Source organism: Chionomys nivalis, chromosome 1 (genome assembly GCF_950005125.1).
Source record: "Chionomys nivalis chromosome 1, mChiNiv1.1, whole genome shotgun sequence".
In the NCBI taxonomy this organism is placed as follows: domain Eukaryota; kingdom Metazoa; phylum Chordata; class Mammalia; order Rodentia; family Cricetidae; genus Chionomys; species Chionomys nivalis.
This window is the reverse complement of record NC_080086.1, coordinates 26,662,170-26,686,257: the sequence shown is the minus strand read 5'-3', so window position 1 is coordinate 26,686,257 and position 24,088 is coordinate 26,662,170. Positions and strand designations below refer to the sequence as shown.

Here is a 24,088-nt window from a genome sequence, read left to right as displayed (position 1 = left end):
TAACTCCTTCCCTCCCAGCACCAGCCCTGGGCACCTCCTCTTCAGGCCTGGCCACCCTGCCAGGCCTCCCGCCCTTTCTGGCGGCCTTTCTTCTGCCTAGTCTTTCCCTGTTTCTAAAGAAATAAGGGGAGAGGCCATCTTTGGAAACCCTTCCAGCGGCTCCTTCCCCAAGCCAAAAGCCCTCTCCTCTGAGGCCGCCAACCGCGCCCTCAGGCCGAGTCCGAGGATCCTCTCTGAGGTCAGTGTGGGGTCAGCTAGGCAGGCATTGGTCTGTGTCCCTCTCCAGTGCTAAGCCAGAGTTGGAGAACTCCTTGAGAACTGGGAAGGACGGAAGCCCCACCAAACCTGTGGATCCCCTAGCCTCTGCACAAAGCCTCCGCAGCTTTGCTTTCCCCCTGATGTTGGAGTGTCTGTCCCGACGACCTAAAGGCCCCAGCCCCCACCTAGGAAGGAAAGCGGGGACCTGTTCTTGCCCTACATTCGCTACACCCCAAGAGATGGTGCTTGCAACCCACCTCTCCTCAGAGCCCTCTTCTCCGCTGGCCCTCGAGGAAGTCCCGAGAAGTTAGGAACAAGACCTGCCTTTCTTCTGTGTGGTTCGGTGTTGCTGGGAGAGGGGCCCTGCGGCGCACAGGTGATGGCCCCACCCATGCACCCCCTGGAGGGCCACCTAGCTCCAGGGAGCTATCACGTTGCTCAATCCCAGAGCCGTGGCTTCCCCCTCCTTTGTTCTCCATACTTTTCCGTTGTAATTATTTTTGTGGCCTAATTCTGGCTTGGTTTCCCAGACATCTCCCGAGCCCCAGTAGGATAAGTTCACTTGTCACCTTCAACTGCCCCCAGCACGGCCCTAGAACCCAGAACACAGGGGCTATTCAGGCCAATAAGCTATCCTTCGCCTGGTGGGAGCCAGCTCTTCCCAAGGTATGACTGGCACACCCAAGGAGATTCCAGTTATGTATAAAGAACCCAACTCTAGACAAAAGAAAAGGAAGGGTACAAAAATTATAAAATGATCTTCAGTATCCAGGACGATGAGGGCCTCAGCAATGGGATGTCCCCGTGTGCTTTGGGGATTGCAGATAGGGAGAGGTTACGCTAAATCAGTCCCCCTGAAAATCTTCCTAGCTGTTGGCTCTAGCAATCAACAGCAGGCTGTGTGGCAAATCTGGGGTGGGCCCTGCTGAGTCTCTCAGGTGATGAGGACATGGACTCTGGAGGCCAGGAGTCCTGGAACCTTGAGCAAGGGAACTTGCTCCCTGGGCCTCACTTTCTCAGACTTCTGCACTGTAAAATAAGGATAATAAAGGTCCCCAGGCGAGAGCCAGGGGTACAGATAGCTCAGTGAGAGAGCTGCTCACTACCAGGCATGTGGGATGCTCCGAGCTTTGTCCCGTATGACAAAATAAATAAAATTTAAAAAAAAAATTTAAAAAACTAATATATCTAGTATTAATTCATTCTATAGCCCCTTAAATAGGGCCCAGGCCCATTGCCAGTGTGTAATGTAGTAGTGGCCACTGTTATTGGCACTCGCTATGGCAATATCTTCACTACCAAGCCAAGGAGGGCAGATGAGTCCGGATCACAGATCACCCTCTGCTGTAAGAAGGCTGGAGCACTTGCTAAGCACACAGGAGACCTAGGTGTCATCCCGGCATGAGAGAGGGAGAACACAGAACAATCTAAGCCCTAGGAGGGCCACGGGCATCTATCTGTGTGAAGCAGCATCCAGAACTGGGTCTATCTAACCCAGAAGATTGAACTTTTACAGTCACACATGGTAACCCAGTCCCAGCTTGCCCAGAGCCTCCAGATACATGGGGCACACAAGGTTAGAGGCAACACACAGAGGTCCAGGGGCTTTATTTACAAGAATAGAAATCTGGCTTCGCCTGGGGGCTTGCTGGGTTATATACAGGTTCAGAGGATCATAGCCATTTAAATTACAAAATGATGGGGGTGGTCCCAGGGTCTGGGGTGGGCCACGGGTCTTGATCTGTCCAGTGGAGACCTCTGCAGGGATTGAGGCTGATGCTGCAGATAAAAGAGAGGAAGTGGGTCAGAGGGTATCTGGGGCCTGGGGACACCCTGGCAGGGGAGAGTGAGATTGTAGCCACCCTTGCATGTCAGAACTGGAGCCAGGGAAACGGGGACAGGGGGAGAAGGGGCCTCACCATGGCCACCTGCAGATGAGTGCCCAGTTCACTTCCTCTTGAGGGAACCTTTGCTCTTCTCCTTGTCTGCTGACCGCTGTTTCTTCACTTTCTCTTCCTTCTTGTTCTTGCTATGCACGTTCTCATACACCTCCTCCTTGTGTCTGGGCATGGGGGAGGGGGAGAAGGCATTTGGACACTGCGCAGATCCCCTACTAGCGGCCCCTCCACAACTCACTGTCACTTAGTGAAGCCAGGAAAGCCAGAGAGCCTGCTCACTGTCCATACACTAGACCCAAAGCTCCCGGCGACAATGACTGCACTCACAGGAGTCCACAGCTGGTCCTCAGCACAGGCCCACCCATAGTCACAGTGGGCGCTTCAGAAAAAACTGAAGAACCGAGGTAGTAGGGAGAAGGTTGACCTTGAATCAGAGTCTCCCCAACCTCCACACTAGTCCACTCCAGAAAGGACAGTTAAGACTGGGCAGGAGAAGGGGGAGATGCTGGGAGGACAAGCAGGATCACTCACTTGGAGGAGGTACGGGAGGCCTTGGCATGGGCACTCCTCATAGCGGGAGGGTAGGTGATATTCCCATACTCCGACTCCTGACCCTTCCGGGACTGTGGGCAAAGGTGTGGTAGGAGGATGGTGGTACCAGCAGGACTGGGTGATGCCCACTCTCCCCTCCCACCCATCAGCCCCACTCTGGACACACTTGTATGATCTCCAGCTTCTTCTTGGTTGTTTCAATGAACTGGGCAATGGCCACGTAAATGAACTTGTACTGCGCCTCCGTCTGCACCATGCCCGAGCGCTGTGCCCGTACCATCTGGATGGTCTTCTGAATGTCAATGTCACAGTCTAGTCCTGGACAAGGGTGGCCGTAGAACTTCAGGGTGGGCAAGGCCAAGGGACGGCTTGTCTCTCCCACACCTACCCGCACGGCCCAGGGGTCCTCACCCTTGGTGGAGATGCTCTCCATGAGCATGTCAATAACGATGATCGTGCCTGTTCGGCCGATGCCAGCGCTGCAGAGAGAAAGGACCACTATCAAAGGCCCAGCCCTTACTAGGAAATGGGGAGTCCAAGGGTTAACCCCAACACTTGGCAAGGCATGAAGAACCTACAGCACCAGCCACAAGGGTTAGTAATGTGTCCAGGTCATTACGCCAGCAAAGTGGGTTTATGCCCACCTCTGCACCCATCCTTCTGCCCCAGTCACAGGATGGACAAGCAGGTGCCTGTTTAGGGGTATAGATACCATTTCCCTCCTTCCCAGCATTTGTTCCCCACTTCCTGCTCCCACTCCTCACTCCTCCCAAATGATGGCTATCCTCATTCCTTGGAGAAACAGAATGCCACACCCTGCCATCGTCCTACCTGCTCCTCAGGTACCTGGGCTCCCCCCATTCCAGCCTTCAAGAGTTACATTTGGAGTGGGCGGGTGGTAGTGCACACCTTTAATCCCAGCACTCGGGGAAGCAGAAGCAGGCAGATCTCTATGAGTTCAAGGCCAACCTGGTCTACAGAGCTAGTTCTGGAACAGTCAAGGCTATACAGAGAAACCCTGTCTCAAAAAGTCAAAAGGAAAAGAAATGAAAGAGTTATATTTGGAGCCAGGCAGTAGTGGCCTTTAATCCCAGCACTCGGGGGGCAGAGACAATTGGATCTCTCTGAGTTTGAAGCTAACCTGGTCTACAGAGTGAGATCCAGGACAGCCAGGGCTGTACAACACAGTGAAATCCTGTCTCAAAAAGCCAAAAAATAAATAAAAGAGTCACACTTGGAGCTAGGCATGGTGGCACATGATTTTAATCCCTGTACTCAAGAGGCCAGCCTGGTCTATATAGAAAAACACACACGCCGGGCGGTGGTGGCGCACGCCTTTAATCCCAGCACTTGGGAGGCAGAGGCAGGCGGATCTCTGTGAGTTCGAGACCAGCCTGGTCTACAAGAGCTAGTTCCAGGACAGGCACCAAAGCTACAGAGAAACCCTGTCTCGAAAAACAAAAAAAAAAAAAAAAAAAAAAAACAAACAAACAAAAAAAAAGAACCTAATATCAGGTCAGGCGGTGGTGGCACACACCCTTAATCTCAGTACTCAGGAGGCAGAGGCAGGTAGATCTCTGTGAGTTTGAGGCTAACCTGGTCTACCAGAGCTAGTTCCAGGACAGGGTCTAAAACTACAGAGAAACCCTGTCTCAAACAAACAAAGAACCTGATATCAGATCCCCAGTGCACACAAAAGCACAAAAGGGCCGGCACAGTGGCCAGGAGGCTAGGTTAGCTCATTGGCCAGCCAACCTAACTGAAGTGATGAGCTCCAGGTTCACGGAGAGACCCTTTCTCAAAAAATAAGAGGGAGAGCCTGGAGTATTAATCCCAATACTCAGGAGGCAAAAAAAAAAAGTGGAACTCTGTGAATCTGAGGCCAGCCTGGTCTACCTAGCAAGTTCCAGACCACTGAGCCACATAGTATGAGACACACATACACAGACACATGTATATGTGTGTGTGCGCGCACGCACACGTGGGTGTATGTGTGTGTGCATAGTAGAGAGCCATAAAAACACTAGGGCCTCTGACCTCCACAGACATGTCCACATGCATGCACACACCACACACACACACAGAGTTACATTTTGCTTAGGGTGTGCCTTGGTGGTAAAGCATGTTTTTAATATGCTTAAAGCCCTAGGGTCCCATCCCCAGCACATACAGAGACAGACAGACAGAGAGGTGGAACTTTCTCTCTGTGGAACTTCATTTCTCTTTTCTTCAACATGGCAAAAAGGTAAGGACTGGCCCAAGACTCAAGTATGGAGAAAGTCCAGTAGTATGCCTCCCTTCCCCGCCCCCCTTGTGCCCTCCCTCCACCCACCTGAGCAGACAGATGATGCAGACCCCAGACCTGCCTACAGCCCAGTCCGTGAGGCTGCTACCATAAGTCGAGCTGTCTAATTTCAAACCCAGATTGTCAAAAATAACCCCCCCATACCACTTCCTTCCTGTAATTTCTAAATAAAGGCTATGGGGATTTCAAGAAGTACGTGAATGGGGGAGGGGAGGCAGAGAGGTAGTTCTTGGGGATGAGCTGTCCCCAAGATAGTAGCGTGCAGAGCTTGACCCCAAGACAGCATGGGGGGTACTCCCAGCCCAGTTGCAAGGCAGCTGTTAGTAAGGGAAGGAGGAAGTCTAGAAGCTTCCACAGGCCTGGGTTACAGGGACAGAGAAGGGGGGGGCAAAACTGGTTCCTGTTTCCTCAGGTCATACAAAAGAAGCCATCAATGGCTGGGCCGTGGTGGCGCACGCCTTTAATTCCGGCACTTGGGAGGCAGAGGCAGGTGGATCTCTGCGAGTTCAAGGCCAGCCTGGTCTACAAGAGCTAGTTCCAGGACAGGCTCCAAAGCTACAGAGAAACCCTGTCTAGAAAAAAAAAAAGAAGAAGCCATCAGTGGTACACACACAGATACACAGATACACACATATACGTAGACACACACACACAGACATACACACATACACAGTGAAAATTTTTTTTTTAAAGAAAGACCTTATACCCAGTGTAGTGGTGCATGCCTTTAATTCCGGCACTTGGGAGGCAGAGACAGGTGGATCTCTGTGAGTTCAAGGCCAGCCTGGCCTACAAAGTGAGTTCCAGGACAGCCAGGGCTATTACACAGAGAAGTCCTGTCAAAGAAGTAAGGAAGGAGGGAGGGAGGGAGAGAGGGAGGGAGGGAGGGAAGAAAGGAACGAAGGAAAGAGAGAAGGTCTTAGTTATATGGCCTAGAACTCATGATCCTCCTGTCTCAGTGCCCAAATGCTAGACTATAGGTATACGCCACCATGCCCAGCAATGAGCAGTGAGAGGTGAAACCCAAGGACCCAAAAGCAGGTCCACCACAGGCCTGGAGTAGTGAGGGCCCAGAGGAAGCTGGGGTCCGGGAAGGCATACAGTAAGTCCCTAACCATGTTGCTAGCAGCACTGCTCACCTGCCAGCTGCTGTTTCAATTTTACGTGTGCAGGTGTTCTGCCTGAATGTATGTCTGTATACCATGTGCATGCAGTGCCCTTGTAGGTTAGAAAAGGGTGTCGAATCCCCTGGGACTGAAGTTAGAGAAGGTTATACATCACTATAGGTGCTAGGAGTCAAACCAGGTCCTCTGAGCCATCTCTGTAGCCCCCGCTGCTGCTTTGTAAACACTACCTTCACGTTATGCCTCTCACCTGCAATGCACAATGATAGGCCCTGCATGAGGCAAACGTTCCTGTCGCTGGTTGATCTGGTCCAGGAAGCTGAGGACACCCCCGGGCTCACTGGGAACCCCATGGTCAGGCCAGCTCAGGTACTGGTAGTGCCATATCTCCCGAACCAAGTCCCCCTAGGCCAAGGACACAGAGTCAGTGCCTGCTGCGTCCACACAATTTCCTAGTCCCACCCACCCACCCCGACTACAGAACAAACAGAAGGCGAGGCCCCTGGAGTGTGCAGGGGCTGGGGACACTCACATTGTCCAGCGGAGAGATCTGTAAAGTGCGAAGTTTGTATTCTGCTGTATCGTGCTCTGCACAGTTGGTCACAGAGTAGAGTCCGTAGACTCGCTGAGTGCCCACCTCTGGCCAGTATGGAACACATTTGTTCTGAAAGAGAGGGGGAGGGGTAAGGCACAGAGGCAAAGCTCTGGGGCCTTCTAGGCCCCAGGCATAATGAATTTTTTTTTTTTTTTTTGGCACACGTGTATAGGTACATACATGGGGGATGCATGTGGAGGCATAAGAATGAGGATGGAAATCATCGTCCATCACTCTTCCACCTCATTCACTGAGGCAGGGTGTCTCAATCAAACCCAGAGCTCACCAATATGGCAAACCTTGCTAGCCAACTTGCCCTGGGGATCCCCTACATCCTCCTGCCAAAGCTGAAACTGTAAGTAAGCTTCTCTGCCCACCCGGAATGTACAAGAGCTTCTGAGGACCCAAATCCAGTCCTCACGCTTTCATGCCAAATGCTCAACAGTTGAGCCTTCTCCCCATCCCTGCCCTGGACGTCTGTTAAAAGAGGGATGAGCCCGCTCAAAATCAGACCTGGGGCCTGGCTTCAGGCTAACCACTACAAGATAGGAACTATCAACCATCTAATCTTACAATCCATTCAGTGACCACTGAAGCTGTAGCAACTGAGCTGTGGTTCAAACTCAAGAAAAACGGAGACAGTGAATGCAGTTTAGTGAGAGTGTGTGCGCTTAGCACATACAAAGCCAGAAGTTTCATCCCTAGCGCTACAAACCCCGGAAGACGAAGCCAGACACTGTCCATGTCCTAGGACACAGGGTGATACATAGACAGGGGACACGGGTATACAGAGCATGTCTCAGGAGCAGGGCTAGGGAAGGGGCCAATTCTCCCACAGGACTAAGGGGACAATGCAGAAGAGCCTCACAGAGTAAGTAGGAACGGAGCACTCCAAACCGGAGTCTGTGAGGCATGGCGGTTCAGGGAGCCATTTCCTGGCAAAAACTGAGCTAGTGCCTTCACAAGAGGTGATGTGCATTTCGGAGGGAAGCCACCAGTCTTGCAGGGACAGCTTTCCATCCCAGAAGCAACTGGGAGCCACAGAAGGGTTTTCAGAGTGAGCAGCTGGATGCCATGTGCTTCTGAGGTACTGAGGGTCAAACCCAGGGTTCCAGGACTGGGCATGCGCTCTGCCACTAGGCTATATCATCACACGGGGCATCTGGAGCTGAGGAGGGCTGGGTGTCCAGGAGTCACAGTGTATAGAGGAGACTGTATCTCAGGTCTCAGTTTCCCAACAGGCACTGGGCATTTGCCACTGAGGTATGTATATGTATGTACACCCATAAAACTAGATCTCCCTGTGAGTGTACATGTATGAGCATACATGTGCTATAGCATGCATGCGGCAGTCAGAAGATAACTTGCAGAAGTCAGTTCTCTCCTTCTACCATGTGGGTCCCAGGGATTGAACTCACGGAGTTAGGCTTGGTGGCAAACACATTTAAGCCTCTGAGCCTTCTCACCAGCCCCTGATCTTCCTTGTGTATGGTGGTGAACAAGGACTGAGGAAGAAAATGTGAGGGACAAGAGGGTGGTGCTCTGCCCTACCCGGCCTTTCTCCACCTCACGGGTGGTCATGACGATGATTCGGGTGTTCTCCTGCCAGGTCATCTGCCAGAAGTCATTGACTGTAGCCTCCAGACAGCCCTGGCTGGCAATGTAGGTCTTAGCGTTCTCGTCTGGACCTAGCAGTTGGTTCTAGATGTAAACACAGAGAGACCCATCCCAGGACTGTAAGTGGGCATAGATGTGCCCATAGCACCATCAACCCTACCCAAGACACCAGCTCCAGCTTTTCCCAGAGGCACTGTACCCATGGACCCCAAGCCACAGGGAGCTCTCAGAGACCAGTGTCTGTTCCCACGAGGCTCGCCCAACTCACCTTGACATAGTTGGCGTTGATGTAGTCGGACCCAGGGATCTTACTGTCACGTCCCTGCAGGATCACTCGGCTGTGGTCAACTGGCATGGGTAGAAAAGAAACAGCTTGGGCCATACCCAGGGGCAGACCCTTCCCAAGCTAACAGATGCTCTTGTCTCCAAAACCATAGACTCACAGAGGACAAGGCAGCGGATAGGGGCAAACGTGTCTGGGGTGGGGGCAAAGGCTTCGGGAGCAGGAGGGTGCCTGGTAGCTATGGGGAGGCTCATGGAAAGCAAAGAGGCTTCCTGGAGTAGGAGAGCTCTCCTGGGCAGGGGGGAGGTGGAGTCTGTGGTGGTGGGGAGCAGTGAGGGGCAGAGGGGCGGAGCTCACAGGGAAGAATGTTCTTGTAGCGGTTCTTGCTCTTGTTCTCAGGCCGCTGCCCTTCCAGGCGCTGGTGCAAGTTTTTTACCTCCTGCTTTTGCAGACTCTGAAAGGTGAGAGAACTAAGCCCCCGCCCCAGGCACATGCACGGGTGGAGAGGTCAGAGCCATGTCACAGGCACATAAAGAAGGCAAGGTGGCCTCATCTATCCCAGCCCCACTGTCCCCAGTACCCACCTCAAACTCCTCCCAGAAGCCAGCCTTGGCTGTGTCCTCGGACTCCTGCTTTTTGTTCAGTTCCAAGACCCGGTTCTCGATGTCGGCCGCATTTACCCGAGTGGCGTAGTAAGGCTGGGGAGAGGAAAAGCAGGAATCAGAGACTGAGAGACCTTAGAAGCCCACATCTCCATCAGCTCAGGGGAAGGGAAGAGGCAGCAGGCTGGCTCCTCACCTGCCGCAGGTAGACAAAGGCACCTGAGGCCTCCTCAATGCCCGTCTTCCTGAAATGCTCCACCAGGTCTGTGAGGCTGTCAAAGGTCTCTGAGCCACCCACAGTATAGCGTCCACCCTGAAGGACACCAAGTAGGGCTACCCCTCAGGACTGAGACCCCGTCTTGGCACCCCCAGTCTTAAATCCAACCCCAGAAGACCCTCCCAACAGCTCTGGATGAAGTTCTGGCATGAGGCCTTCCCTATAGCCCAGCTGACTTACCTCACACATAACCTTGATGTGAGTGACCTTGAGTGGGGAGCCAGGGCCAGCTTTGGGCTGGTCATTGAGCACGGACAGCACGAAATCACCAGGCTGGCTGAGACTCTCACGCACAAGAAATGTCCAGGGCTCGCCCTTGGCCTGCAGCAGTGTCTCTGCCTGCCCTCCAGACATGTGGCCATGGTACCACCTAGGTACATTAAAAAGATTGGTGACCAGGCCCGAGTGGACACTGACACCTGCCAGATCTGAGCTATGAGCTTCAAATCCACCGCAACATTGAGATCCATTACTGTCTCACAAAAATGCTGAGAGGAACGAGCCAGGCTTGGAGCTAGAATCCCAGCTCCTCAGGAGATGTGAGAACAGAATGAACTGGAGGCCAGCATGGTCCTCGTAGTGGCACACACCTTTAAACCCAGCACTCAGGCAGAAGCAGGTGGGTCTCTGAGGCCAGCCTGGTCTACAGAGTGAGTTCCAGGACCGCCAGGGCTACACAGAGAAACCCTGTATCAAAAACAAACTAACAAAAAGACCCACCTGCTTCTATAAATAAATAGCTGGGTTATGATGACTCACTTTTATTTTGTTTGGTTTTTCTCTCAAGATAGGGTTTTTCTGTGTAGCTGTAGCTCACATTTATAATCCCAGCATTCAGTAGGCTGGACTACCTCAGTGAGGCCAGCCTGCTCTACATGGTAAGTGCCAGGCCAGCTTGAGCTACAGAGTAAGACCCTGTCTCAAAAGCAAAACAAACTGCCAGGCATAGTGACACACACCTGTAATTCTAGCCCTGGGCTGACAGAGACAAGGAGATAACTGTAAGTTTGAGGGTAGCCTGGTCTACATGGTGAGTTCCAAGACAGCCTGAGCTACAGAGTAAGATTCTGCCTCAAAAAAGAAAAAAAGAGCAGAGGCTAGCAGTGGTGGTGCACTCCTTTAATCCCAGCACTTAGGAGCAGAGACAGGCGGATCTCTGTGAGTTCGAGGCCAGCCTGGCCTACAGAGTGAGTTGAAAGGAAGGAAGGGAGAAAAGGGCTCCGCGTGAGACGGCCGAGGGTAAAAATGCTTGCCATCAGGCCCCACAACCCAAGTTCGATCCCCAGGACCCACATGACAGAGGGAGATAACCAACTCCGACAGGTTGTCCTCTGACCTCTACATGTACAAATCTAACAAACATCGTTTAAAACAAAGAAACAAAACAAAAGCTGAGAGGTTGCCATTTTCCCAGAAAACAGAGGCTAAGCACTTGCACACTGGGCCTAGGTCCTCAACTAATAAAAGAAAAGGTTCCACGGAGTTCAAACCATGGAGACTGAGGTGATAGCTCAGTGGGACATGTAAGACCCTGGGTTCATTCCCCAGCACCAAAATAAAGGGAGAAAGGAGAGAGGGAAAAGGGAGGGAGGGAGCAATGAAGGAGGGGGGTCCTAACAAAAACCTAGAGCCTCTTCTGTTTACAACAAACGGGCAAGCAATACCTAGAATATTTGGAGGGACAAAAAGAGGGGTCCCCATGAAGCACAGACTTGGACTGGATTGAAGGAGGGACAGTAAAATGTAGAAGGACCCAAACCACAGATGGCAGTGGGCGGCAGAAGAAACTGATGTCAGGAAGGACCGATGGAAAATTCCTCAGGAATGTGGGGGCCCCAACACTCCATTGAGGAGAGTGGTTTCAGGGTTCCAGGGAGCCCAGGATGGTGTGACTGAAGGGGCAGCAGGGGTCCAAAGGGGCTCCAAGGCAAAAAGCAGAACTAAGGGCCTTTCCGTGAAGCACCCCTTCCCAGGAGGAAACTGTAGCCCCACAATGCCTAGCCTCACAGGAAACCACGTGATGGAAAAAACACAAAACTCCTTCTGGGGAGAGAGTGAGAAGTGAGGTTGTGAGGGTTTCCTCAGCTCAGGGACAGAGGAGGGGGGAGCATTTTCCAACCGCAGAGATGGAGGGGGAAGGAGAGTGGGGCTTAGTCCTCCTGACCCTTCTCAACTCTGCCAGGGGGACACCATAGCCTAGCGCCTGTCAGAGGCTTCTACCCCTACCCATGCCTACCTCAGGGACAAGTCAGGGCCCCCAAGCAAAGTGAGGGGTTCAGCTCCTTCCCTCAGGGACAGTATGAGGAAGTCTCCATGCAAATGTGAAGTGACCACAGGCAGAGAGTTCACCATTGAGGGGACAAATGCAAATTTCCCTGAAGAGGCAGGGTAAGGACACAAGGAATATAGGCCCCTGGCTGCCACTTACCCCAAGGTTAGGAATGAAACTCAGCTTTCTTGTTGCCCATCCAAAGTGTCTCTTGGAGTCATCTGCTACCCCCCTAGTGGTGCAGCATGCTTCCCTGCACCCCATCTTTCTCCACTCTGTCCCATCCTGCTCCCCTGACACCCTTTTAGCTCCCACTTCCTCCCCTATCCTAGTGAACATACCAGCTGTGATTCTGCTATACCTCCATAGCCGGCCTCCTCTAGGAGAGCAGCTCCTGGCTTGGGACAGCAACAAGGGAAGACAAGGAGGTAAAAGCGAATCTGAGAGGCCAACCCACCCTAAGAGTTGCAGGTCAGAGGGAGAAGAACAGATAGCATGAGGCGTGCCTCCCTTTCTGTCTGCCACCACATGGGAAAGTCTTCAAGGAAGTGTAGACCAGCTTCGATGAACTTGAACTGGTTTCCTGCCTCCGCCTGGGACTGCCACAGCACTGGGCTTATGCAGTGCACGGAATCAAACCCAGGGCTTAATGCACGCTAGGCAAGCTCTGATCCGCTGACTCTAAGTTTTCATCAGTGACTTCAACAAAAATATTGAGCTAATGTGTAGGCACGAATCTCAAAAAAGACTAAAAACCGCTGGGAAGTAGCTCAGTGGCAAAGCACGCACTCAGCATGCACAAGGTCCTGGGTTCAGGCCCCAGCAGGAGGGGGGGGGTCAAGGTTCAGAATCATTTCAACAGTAAATACGCAAATGCAGAACAAAAACAAGTTGGCATGGCCCCAGAAGTCCAGGAGAAGCCCCTAGTGTTATTCCATTGCCCTTTACTTTAATGGGAGCTGTTAGTCACTATGCTGCCCGGCTAAGATGAGCCACGGTGTAATGAGGGTATCTATCTGTGTGCCTTCTCTTGGTACAAACTCTGGGGAGACCGCATGAGAATAGCCATCCCGGTTACGGGGGCCATGTCTTTGCAGCACTGGTGGGGATGTCCGAAGTGTTTCCTGGAGCCAGCTGAGCCTGGACCTTCTACCCTTCTAGACCTGTGACCACGTCAATGACCTTGCTTCATCCAAACTCTGCAACTCCATCCTCGCTGTGTTGCTGAGATAAAGCCCTGAGCATCCCAATAAAGTGGATCTCTAAGGCCTTACTAACATGGGGACCTCAGAGGCTCAGACTGTGGAGAGCTGGGGAAAGGCAACAGAGTTCCATAGAAGGAAGAGCTTTCTAGCAATAGAGCCAACATGATGGGAAACACCAGCCACAAGAAGTGGCCTCACTGTCGCTCTCAGGACTAGGTTGCTAGGCAGCATGAACCCTGCAGCAAAGCAAGGGGAGACCTTCTCTTGCTGCCTCGGGGCACCGAGATGGGTGAATTGTAGGAAAGAGTCTCAGAGCACTGAGCTGGAACACAGGTGGGAGAGTGGGGATGAGGCACAGTCTGTGAGTGAGCAGGCCACCTGGGCTGGGTGCTCACCTCCTCCACACTTCTCTCAAGGGCCAGGGCCAGCCTGCAATGCCCCTCACCTCTCGCTGGTGGGGTCCGAGCAGTTCAGTGGGTACTTGAGGTGGATGATGGTGCCGTCCCGGTCCTGGAGGATGCCCTGCTGCTGTGTGTAATACTCCACCAGTTCTGTCAACGTCGCAAACTTTTCCCCTCCGTACAGGTCATAGAAGTCCCCCGAGTTCTGGATCCGAATATGGGTCACCTGGTCATCCACCCTGCAGGGTACCAGGAAGTGAGGCCCCAGGTACAGGAGCAGAAGTGGGATGGGCTGGGAGACAGACAGGCTGAGGGGCTGGAATGCAAAGGCACACAGGAATGGGGTGGACACATCCAGTTCTGGGGACAAACTGGGGCTACAGGCAGAGACACAGGGGGAGCAATACAACATGAGGAGGCAATGCAGCACAGGGAACCGAAGAATGCACACACATTGAGCTGCCAAATCGCAGGGAGGGCCACCCACCTGACTGAGAGGGAGAAATCACCCTGGTTCTTGCGACTGGGCCGAGCCAGGAAGCTCCCAGGGACTCCCCGGCCCTTGAGCAGGGTCTCTGCATCAGGTCCACTGAGGTCCCGATGAAACCACCTGAAGGTGCACAAGGTGGTGAGGTAACATCCCCTGAGGGCCAGACCATCCTTCCTGCCTGCCTCCCATGGGTCCCAGGTCTTACCTCACCATTCTGGGGCTCTTGCTGAAATAGCTGCAGAGAACGTGAAGGGAACAGCCTGCCTGGGCAGGTGGGAAAACTCTCCGAGCCCAAGCTCCTACAACCCCAACCTGCTGTCCTGCTACCAGGCTACTACTCCACTGGCCTGGGACAGCCAGTAGGGCGGAGACAGGAAGGGGCGCGGCCGACCCCTTGGGGGAACTCACTTGTACTTCTCTTTTCAGAGCAAGGGAAGAGAAGCAGAAGGGTGGCAGGGTGGGGGAGGGCCCACTTGCCACAGTCTGCCATCAAAGGCACAGAAGTATATGGCACTGAACAGTCGCGACTCCAGAGAGAAGGGTACGCGCGTGCGCCCCTCGGGCCCCTCCAGGCCAAGATTCACACATGCGAATTCTCCTGGCCATCGGCTCATTGTCCCCGTTTCTCCACAGCATTCTTTGGCACAATCTAATAACGACGGTGTGCAGTGACACCGTCATTTAGTGGAGTGTTGCCACATGCCAGACTCATTGCTACAATGCTATTTACATTCCTCCCGTGAGTTACACCTCACCACACCTCATCACGCAGTCACCATCTTTATACCCACTTTACAGACAAGGAAACTGAGGCTAAGAAGTTTGAGGAATTGCCCCCAGGCTTTTCACTTAGTAAATTGCAGGCTTCAGACCTAAGTAGTTTAGTTTCAAAGCCAATGATTTTTAAATACTGCCTGCCAGCCCTCAGGACCCAAAGAACAGTAGTCAACAGACCCCTTGTCCAAAAGAGACACTATCACAGCAGAGCGCCCCACAGAAATGACCTCACGCGGCACTGTCAAGTGCAGGCCTTTTCTACTGGTAAGGGCTGTTTACAGGCCTCTTTCCTATACCCTGACTCTGCTCGGGCACTCACGTGTGTGCACGTGAGCACGTGTGTGTGTGTCCTGGAGGCTAGGGTGTTGGCCAAGGTCCCAACGTGGCAGACGCTCACAGAGAGAGTAACCTTTAGGAGCTCTCAGACCAAAGACTTATGATGCCTTGTGCATGTAATCCCCAGTGTAAACACAAAAACAAACAAACACTACCAAGTCAGGGTCAGAAGAAAAACAAGTTGCTAAGCAGAAGATCCAAGAAATTTCTATTGGTGGCTGGGCGGTGGCGTTGCACACCTTTAGTACCAGCACTTAGGCAAAGGCAGGAGGATCTCTATGAGTTCAAGGCCAGCCTGGGCTATCTAGCAAATTTCAGGACAGGCTCCAAAGCTACACAGAGAAAAACTAAAAAACAAAACAAAATAAAACAAAACAAAAGCTCCTATTGAAGTCTCCCTTCAGGAGGAACACAAGCTGCAGAAAGCAGAGCTGAGACAGAGTCCTTTATAGCCTTTGGGGCGTATTTGTTTGTGGTGTTTTGATTGGTTAGTTTTGGTATTTTTGCCATGATGGAATTAGAACCCAAGCCCTAGCCATGCGTGGTGGCACACGCCTTTAATCCCGGCACTTGGGAGGCAGAGGCAGGCGGATCTCTGTGAGTTCGAGACCAGCCTGGTCTACAAGAGCTAGTTCCAGGACAGGCTCCAAAACCACAGAGAAACCCTGTCTCGAAAAACCAAAAAAAAAAAAAAAAAAAAATCTTGGCACTTGGGAGGCAGAGGTAGGCAGATCTCTATTTGAGGTCAGCCTGGCTTACATAATGATTTCCAGGACAGTCAGTGCTATATAGTGAGACCCTGTTTCAGATAGATGGATAGATAGGTAGGTAGGTAGGTAGAAAGGTAGGTAGACAGACAAACAGACAGACAGATAGAACGAACCCAGTCCCTTCACTCTGCAGGCGGCAAGTATCACTGAGGCAAATCCTCCACCCCATTTCTTTTTCTTATTTGATTCCTTTTATATTTCTGCAGTCCTAGGGATTGAACCTAGGACCTTAAACGTGCTAGCCAAATGCCCTATCACTGAGCTACACCCCAGCTCTCTTTTTATTTTTTATTTTGAGACAGGGTATCAATCACTAAGTTTCCCAGGCTAATCTGGAACTCATTCTGTATTCTTTTGAACTTGCAATCCCCCTGCCTCAGCCTCTCTAGTAGCTGGGAGTATAAGCATCACCACCACATCTGATTCCATTACACTTTTTTCAAAACTGTATGATACTTGAGGTGTAGTTCACCAAAATCATGAATAAGTGGAAAGTTAGCTGTACTAATTTATTTATTTATAGTATATATGGTATGTATCAAAAATAGAAAAAAATAAAAGAATATGAAAACCAGCAAGGGCTAGAGTGTGGCTCTGGGTGAAGCGCTGGCTTAGCATGTAGGAAGTCCTGGGTTTCACAGTCATGCTAGGTTCAGTGACACACACCTGGAATTCCAGTACTTGGAAGACAGAGGCAAGTTTGAAGCCAGCCTGAGCTTCATAGAGAGTTAGTTCCAGGCCAGCCAGGGCTACATAGCAAGACCCTGTTTTAAAAAACAAAAAACAAACAAAAAATACCCTCTATGACAAGTCTTTTATCATTCTTGGGGATATCAAGTATCCCCATGGACTCAGCTCACCCCAAGGGTCAGGAAAACCACGTGCAAAGCTGGTTCCAGCACGGGGATTCACAAGCATCCTGGTTGTTCCCATCCCAACCTTCAGAGCCCAGGGAAGTATCCAGTGAGAAGACCCATGAATACACTTACACAGTCAAGGTTACATGGAGGCTTCCTGGTCTTCCCCTGCGGGCAGATGAGTAAGGACTCACACAGCCATATCCAAGCATATCTCATAAAGAAGCACAACTCACAGGCCCCCCATCATGTGTCCATCCATATACATACCTCACTGGGGGCACACCCCCAACACGACAGGGACACAGGAAGTTCCAGGTACCTGCTTAACACCACACTGACTGCACCAGACCTAGGATTCTTCCTTCCAGGGTTAAGCTCACTTATGCAAAGGAACTTAGAAGACACCTAATACTCCTGACCCTTTAAGTGTATCTAAAGAGTGTCAAGCCAGAAAATGAGACACTCAAATAAGACGGACCACACCTGCTATTCTCTGGCAGGAAAATAATGGCAATCCCCTAAGAAGCAAGGCACAGGGCCCTGGAGTTAGAAGAACATTAGGACAACATACACAATCATCCCATTTGAGCCCTTGACCACCTAGGATGTAGGGATTTTAAACAGGCTCAAGGAGGCTGACAGTCCTAGACGCAAGTAAGTGCCTGCTATCTAGAAGAGAAAGAAATTCCTCTGGGAAGCAGGGTATGAAAGAAGACAAGATCAAGGCGATGCAAGAGACAGGTCCTGGGTACCGAAGACAAGATACAATGTTATCTTACATAGTTACCGGACGTCTCTGGGCCTCGATCTTCCCACCTAATGAATAAGCTTAACAAGATTTCCTAAATTCCGACCTAAAAGGCTAATAAAGCAACCAGGTGTGGTGGCTCACGCCTAAAACCCCAGTATTCAGGAGGCTGAAGCCTGGGACAAAAGGCCAACTGTGACGGCACATGCCAGCCTTGGGGAGGTCATTCTTGCCTAAGTGGTATAGTTTTATGTCATCAGCTTTAATATTTGACAATGTTTTCTGTCTTCCAATTTTGCATCTGTGGAGTCAGCCAGCTGCACAGACCTTTTTCCCTTGCCGTAATTTCCTCAATAATACAGTATAATGATTTGCATAGTATTTACATTGTGTTAGGTAAATACTTGGAGAGGATTTAAAATATGCATTAGTACATTATAGGTTAAATGCAAATACGTCTGTACAGCTCGATATCTTCTGGTCTCCCTGGAACCAATCCCTCAATGGAGACTGGCAGGTGATTTTTTTGGGGGGGGGGGTTCGAGACAGGGTTTCTCTGTGTGGTGATTACTTTTATTCTACTCTATTCTGTTTATTTTTCTTTCTTTCTTTCTTTTTTTCTTTTATATTTATTTATTTTTTTTGTTGAAAAAAATTTCCACCTCCTCCCCGCCTCCCATTCCCCCCCCCTCCTCCCACTCCTCTCCCCCTCCCCACCCCTCTTCCCCTCTCCCCACTCCTCTCCCCCTCCCCCCACTCAAGTCCAAGGTCCTCCCCCCTCCATCCAGGTCCAGGAAGGTGAGCATCCAAACAGGCTAGGCTCCCACAAAGCCAGTTCATGCAGTAGGATAGAAACCTAGTGCCATTGTCCTTGGCTTCTCATCAGCCTTCATTGTCAGCCATGTTCAGAGAGTCCGGCTTTATCCCATGCTTATTCAGTCCCAGTCCAGCTGGCCTTGGTGAGCTCCCAATAGATCAGCCCCACTGTCTCAGTGGGTGGGTGCACCCCTCGCAGTCCTGACTTCCTTGCTCATGTTCTCCCTCCTTCTGCTCCTCATTTGGACCTTGGGAGCTCAGTCCGGTGCTCCAGTGTGGGTCTCTGTCTCTATCTCCATCCATTGCCAGATGAAGGTTCGCACTGGGTGGGTAGCCTTAGTCTGTCTTTCTTTCTTTCTTTCTTTCTTTCTTTCTTTCTTTCTTTCTTTCTTTCTTTCTTTCTTTCTGTCATTTTTGAGATAAGATTTCTCTGTGTAACAGTCCTGGCTGTCCTGGAATTCACTCAGTAGACCAGGCTAGCCTTGAACTCACAGAGGTCCACCTGCCTCTGCCTCCTGAGTGCTGGGAATAAAGGCGGGCGCCACCACCGCCCCATATTTACTTATTGCGAAAGAGATCAAACTCAGGTTTTTATGTTTGGTAAGTATTCTACCACTGACAGTAACCTATTCTTTCTTTTTATTATTTATTTATTTAAACAGGATCTTACTGTGTGGTTCAGGCTAGCCTAAACTCAAAAATCCTCTTGCCTCAGCCTCCCCAGGTTGACATACACCACTACACCCGCTGAGACAACTGCATTATGGTTAATTTTCATGACAATACTGTTTACTTGCTACTATGTGAATTTTAGAAACAAAAACAGAAACTCAAGACACCTTAAGTAACTTGCTCAGAGTCACCAGCTTCGAGTGAGAGTGGGAAGGTGAAAAAAATAAAGCTGTCTGTGGCCAGAGAGTTGTCTGGCACGGCACTGGGCACTGCCACAGCAGGCTAGGCAGATAACTGCACAGCAAAGCATGCTGGGAGATGACAGAGCAGGTAATTGCCACAGGCAGATGGACCAAGACACAGAGGTGCGTGCATGACATCACCACTTGGGCTGTTCAGTGTAATCCCATCAATGCAGCTGAGCCTAAGTGTTCAAGGGGCTGGACCCCAGCAGCAGAGCTCTTGGCTGAGGAATCAAGCAAAGGTTCTGTACCAGGAGATGCCGTGCCAAGCCCTCTGGGAAGACTCAGTACCGCCCTCACACACGGGAGGAAGAGTGCAAACAGAGCAGCTCCCGGGAGCAGGAAAAGCAAAAACCAGTGGGGACTCCGTACAAACAATGACAGTCGCCAGCTACCCAAATCCCACCCAGGTCTAAGCTGCCCACGGCTCCCTCTGGAGTGAACACTTCCTATTCTGGCTTCACACTTGCTATTTCTGCTGGTCACAACATGGCTGTCTCTATCTCATTACTGGGTCTTAACTCAAATGCCACCTTATCAGAAAGCCCCCCCTCCCTTCAGCCTTCAGTAATGTCTCCAGCATGCATTACCTGCTAGCACCTTTCTGTGTTTCTTTTCCTGGGCGTTTTTTTTTTTTTTTGTTGTTGTTGTTGTTGTTTTGGGGTTTTGGTTTTTTTTTTTTTTTTTTTTTTTTTGGATTTTTGAGACAGGGTTTCTCCGTAGCTTTTTGGTTCCTGTCCTGGAACTAGCTCTTGTAAACCAGGCTGGCCTCGAACTCACAGATATCCGCCTGCCTCTGCCTCCCGAGTGCTGGGATTAAAGGCATGCGCCACCACCTGGCTCTTTTCCTGGGCATTAACCCGTCAATCATCTGAAATAATCCTAGCTATGGCTTAGGTATTCATTCTATCACCTCAGCCTGGAAGATGGCTCTCTAAACAGAGACCACATCTGCCCCATACAGCAGCATCTTCAGCAGTACCCAACCCCCATGAATACTCATTATTTATCTACTTAAGTCTGCTCCCTTTGGGGAGCAGGGAAAGGAAACACAGAACCAAGTTTGCCTAGGTGTGGGAGAACGTTCTCAAATGTGCCTCGATCATGTCTGAGGTGAAGTGAGCTACCCAGGGGGGACAGGTCCTAGACGGGGCAGAAGCAGAGGACCACAGGCCAGAGGTTACACATTTGGAGGTGGGGGGCTGATGAAAGAAAAAGGGAGGCAGGGGAATATGAATGAACCCTGGGAGGGGGTGGTCCTGAATCTTGTGGGAAGGAGTTGACAAAGACAGGAAGCTGACCCAGGGCAGGGGCTGATGGTGGTGACAAGACTATTTATGGTGGCATACTCCGCCCAGACTAACAGGAGTCTGTAGGACACAGGTGGCACAGGGGACTTACCCGCGGGACAGCATCTCCCTGGAGGAGTGGGGGAAGTCACAGGAAAAGGGCGATGGGGGCGGGGCCAATCCAGTGGCACAGCTGTCCAGGGATCCAGACCAGACCTTCAGGAAGAATATTCAGGTTGTCACCCACTTCCTCCTCTCTCCAGTCTGTCAGACTTGTGGCACTTTGAGGACAAGCCCCGGGATGGCAGGTCTCCGAGGGAAGGACAGGTAGGGCGGGGCTGGCCCGCGACCGCCCACCACAGTCAAATTCCCCAGAGGCCCGAGGCAGGCCAGCAGGCTTCAGGCCTGCCAGGGCCTACTTCTCTTGGAAGGGGAGGAGCCACCTGCTGTTCCACCTGGAGCTCAGGCTGACAGAGCAGCAGGAGGGCGGGTAGGGGCAAAGACCAGGAAGTAACCCTAGCCAAGGGACCGCCCCCAGCACGGTACCTCTCAGGCCCGGGAAAGAAGAGGGCTCAAAGAAAAGCCTTGAAGCCAACTGTTCGGAGGAGGTACCGCCTTTGTGAACAAACCTCCCAGGATGCCAAGAGGCCCATTTAGTCTGCCACCCCAAGGGGCTCTTGAGAACAGGGTTGGTCCCAGCAAAGAGTATAGGAAGGAAGCTAAAGGAAGGGAAAGGCCGGAGGCAGTCGGAATCAACAAGTGGGGGTAGCCAAGACTACAAAGGACCGACACAAAGGTTTAGTCACAAGCATTTATTATCCTCTGGAGAGCAAGGTCGTCTTCCCTGGCGGTGGCACACGCGCAAGAACAAATCTCAGGAGGCTGCCACACTGCTTCCGGAAGCTGGCCCATGGGGCGGCAGTGTCATGGGTGGCAGGAACAGGGCCTTTAACTTGCCGGACAGGCTGGCAATCTCAGGATCCTGCGCTTCATAAGACTTGACTAGGCGGGCAAACTTAAGGACACCTGCAGGAGGGAGCAAGGAAGGACGCCTGCTGGAGGCCAGTGTGCCCAGGCAGGGAACGGACGCCCTATAGTAGACAGACACAAGTGGGCAGCCCTCGGCAAAGCAGGACAGGTCGCACCCAGTTTCCACTAGGCACAACTGGATACAATGTGAAAAAGTCCTAAAGCACCCAGGCATGGTGGCCCACGCCTTTAGTGCCAGTACTTGACAGGCAGAGGCTCTGAGTTCGAGGCCAACTTGGTCTACAAAGCAAATTCCAGATCAGCCAGGACTACGCGGAAAAACTCTGTCTCAAAAAAAAAAAAAAAAAAAGGAGCAGGGTGGTGGTGGTGCACACCTTTAATCCGAACACTCCGGAGGCAGAGGCGGGCAGATCTCTGTGAGTTTGAGGCCAGCCTGGTCTACAAGAGCTCCAGGACAGGCTCCAAAGTCACAGAGAAACCCTGTCTCAAAAAAACAAAAAAGAAAGGAAAGAAAAAGTCCTAAAACAGAACGTTCCACTCTCAGGTGAGCCATGTTAGCTGTTTTGTCCTCAAGCAGCCTAAATAAGAACAAGATCCCAGACAGCCTAAATAAGAACAAGATCCCCTGGCTAGCTAGGCCAAATCAATCAATGAACACCAAACCTATTAACCAAAACGCCTTGCAGGAACTGCAGAAGAAGCCTGTTGTCAGGCAGACAAGAGCTCAGGTTAGACTTAGGCCTGGTGACTCAAGCCTAGTCAATACCACCTACTCAGAAGGCTGATAAAAAAGAAGCCTTTTGGTTCAAGGCCAGTCCGGGCACCTTGGTGAGTTCCTGATTCAAAGCTGAGTAGATACAGCTCAGAGGTGGAGAGCTTGCTCAACATAAGGCCTTGGGTTCAAGAGTCAGTACTTTAAATTTAGAGAGTGAAAGGGGAAAAAAAAAAATGAGGCTAGGCCCTGAGCCCTGAGTACCAATGTTTGATGTGACTGCCGCCCTGTGGCGAGAAAGAGATCGACTCGGGGGCCACTGATCATGAGCCCCACCCCCAATCCATCCCATCGCCATTCCATGTGGGACCCACCTTCCCCGTCGCAACTGAAGCCATAGGCTTTAATAACCTCCTGCTGGATCTGTGTGGCTACTGGCAGCACGAACTGCAGCATCTTGCCCATATCGTTGCATGCATTGTCTCTAGCCTCGTCCATGCGCACGGCGTTCTCTGGGGCCGAGAACGCTTGGATCACCTCCGCCAAGACCACTGCAAGACCGAAGCATCCCAGACAGGTTCGCGGAGCAGGGCGGGCGAGCCCAGAGGAGGGAAGAGGCAGGGAATTAGTGGACCGAGATCAGTAACCCGATAAGCTCGTACTCCCAACCCTTCGCCCTAATGGGCAAAGGCCCCACTTGGAGAAGGAATGGGTAGTAAGGCCCTCCCCCTCAAGGCGGCCCACGCCCGGGCCAGGCTCACCCTTGGCCTGCTCTGCGCTCAGGGCCACGGGCTGGGCCGAGGCGGACGCCATAGAACGCCAGTCGCTACTTGACTATGGGAACACCGAAGAGATCCGGAGAAGCCAGCAGCCAGCAGCCTCCTACCACGGCTGCGGGCCAGCGGAGGCGGAAAGGAAGCTATAGCGCGCGAGGCGGAAGTCTCCGAGCGTGGACCGAACACACACGCACGGAAGCCCTAGAGGAATGGGGGGAACCACAGCGAAAAGAGACCCCATCGGCCGCCAAGCTGGGCCCGTAACTACTTTTGCAAACCAATGAGATTGGGAGGGGTTTTCCGGCAAGAGCCAGAAAACCTGCTAGACAAATTCTAAAAGAGCTGTAACACTCAAGAGCATCGTTAGCAGCGAGCCCAGGAAAGGCACAAACTCCACTTTCGGTGAGGGTGAGATCAGCGTGCCATTTTTTTCCACCCTCAGAGGTATACAAATAGCAAAGCACCCTTTTATCATCCAATTCGGTAAATAATATTCTAGAAGACTACTAAAACCGGTCGTTTCTTGAGTTTGTGACCGTCTGGTAGAGGGCTATGCAAATGACCCAATGCTGATTGGCTAAGAACAGCCAATCACAGCTCCTTCGTTGCTGTGAGCAAAAGCAGGACTTCGCAATAATAAAAGCTTTGGAGCGAAAGCCGATGTAATTGGCCTTACGTAGTGGTAGGCGATGTGGCCCGGTGCCGCGTATTCTTGTCCTTCTAGGCTCTTGTCACTCACCCCCTCCTCAAAATGCAAAATTCATGTCAGGCCCTACGGGGCATAGTACCGCACTTCTGTGGTTCTAGCACAAAAACTGAGAGGTAGGAGAGCCACAAGTTCAAGGGCAGCCTGGTTTACGTGACCTTGCCTTAATGAATAGAGGGGCTGCAAAGATGGGCCACCCTGCCTGACAATTGTCAACTGCCTGTACCTCAAACTACAGGGGATCCAACATCGTCTTCTGGCCTCTGTTGGCCCTTGCCTTCATGGGCACAGACATGAACCCATACATATAATAAAAATAAATTTTAAGAAAATCAGCAATACAAATCTTCTTGGCCTACTGAGGTTATGTAAATTCAACTGTTTCAAAATCATTTATCAAACTAGGCTGTGGAAAGGGAGTTAGATCCCTGAAGTTGTTTCTGGAGCAACCAGGTCAGGTCGGTGACAGGGATGCTTCCAAGGTGTGAGTAGGTCAAGTTCACTGTGGGCCTGTTCTT

General features: G+C 51.6%; 2 protein-coding genes and 1 non-coding gene across 4 annotated transcripts; all 3 read right to left on the bottom strand.

The window, feature by feature from the left end:
* Positions 1 to 1,849: 1,849 nt before the first annotated feature.
* On the bottom strand, positions 1,850 to 20,805 carry Ptpn6 (protein tyrosine phosphatase non-receptor type 6). 2 transcript variants are annotated; one of them, XM_057780967.1, is made up of 16 exons: positions 20,499 to 20,805; positions 13,874 to 13,996; positions 13,431 to 13,625; positions 9,692 to 9,881; positions 9,431 to 9,547; positions 9,217 to 9,330; positions 8,990 to 9,086; positions 8,618 to 8,697; positions 8,284 to 8,433; positions 6,670 to 6,801; positions 6,388 to 6,542; positions 3,120 to 3,187; positions 2,875 to 3,026; positions 2,688 to 2,779; positions 2,178 to 2,320; positions 1,850 to 2,037 (listed from the first exon to the last, which is right to left on the bottom strand). In XM_057780967.1, the coding sequence occupies exons 1-15, from the start codon at positions 20,510 to 20,512 to the stop codon at positions 2,206 to 2,208; spliced, it is 1,794 nt and encodes a 597-aa protein (XP_057636950.1). In that variant the 5' UTR covers positions 20,513 to 20,805; the 3' UTR covers positions 1,850 to 2,037; positions 2,178 to 2,205. The 2 variants fall into 2 exon arrangements, with proteins under 2 accessions (XP_057636950.1, XP_057636957.1); XM_057780974.1 differs by lacking the exon at positions 20,499 to 20,805 and adding an exon at positions 14,082 to 14,203.
* Positions 20,806 to 21,176: 371 nt separating this feature from the next.
* On the bottom strand, positions 21,177 to 23,201 carry C1H12orf57 (chromosome 1 C12orf57 homolog). The gene is made up of 3 exons (XM_057780986.1): positions 22,850 to 23,201; positions 22,463 to 22,639; positions 21,177 to 21,412 (listed from the first exon to the last, which is right to left on the bottom strand). The coding sequence occupies exons 1-3, from the start codon at positions 22,899 to 22,901 to the stop codon at positions 21,261 to 21,263; spliced, it is 381 nt and encodes a 126-aa protein (XP_057636969.1). The 5' UTR covers positions 22,902 to 23,201; the 3' UTR covers positions 21,177 to 21,260.
* On the bottom strand, positions 23,156 to 23,217 carry LOC130889693 (U7 small nuclear RNA). The gene has a single exon (XR_009058625.1). It is a non-coding gene; the product is annotated as a U7 small nuclear RNA (small nuclear RNA).
* Positions 23,218 to 24,088: the final 871 nt, after the last annotated feature.

Coding starts and splice junctions, on each gene's coding strand:
- Ptpn6 (XM_057780967.1), bottom strand. Junction 13,626..13,873: donor GATTTCTCCCTCTCAGTCAG/GTGGGTGGCCCT, acceptor GGTACCCTGCAG/GGTGGATGACCAGGTGACCC. Junction 9,087..9,216: donor GCTTCTGGGAGGAGTTTGAG/GTGGGTACTGGG, acceptor CTCACCTTTCAG/AGTCTGCAAAAGCAGGAGGT.
- C1H12orf57 (XM_057780986.1), bottom strand. CDS start 22,901: ATGGCGTCCGCCTCGGCCCAGCCCGTGGCCCTGAGCGCAGAGCAGGCC. Junction 22,640..22,849: donor GAGCGCAGAGCAGGCCAAGG/GTGAGCCTGGCC, acceptor TCGGTCTTGCAG/TGGTCTTGGCGGAGGTGATC. Junction 21,413..22,462: donor CTTCAGTTGCGACGGGGAAG/GTGGGTCCCACA, acceptor TCCCTCCTGCAG/GTGTCCTTAAGTTTGCCCGC.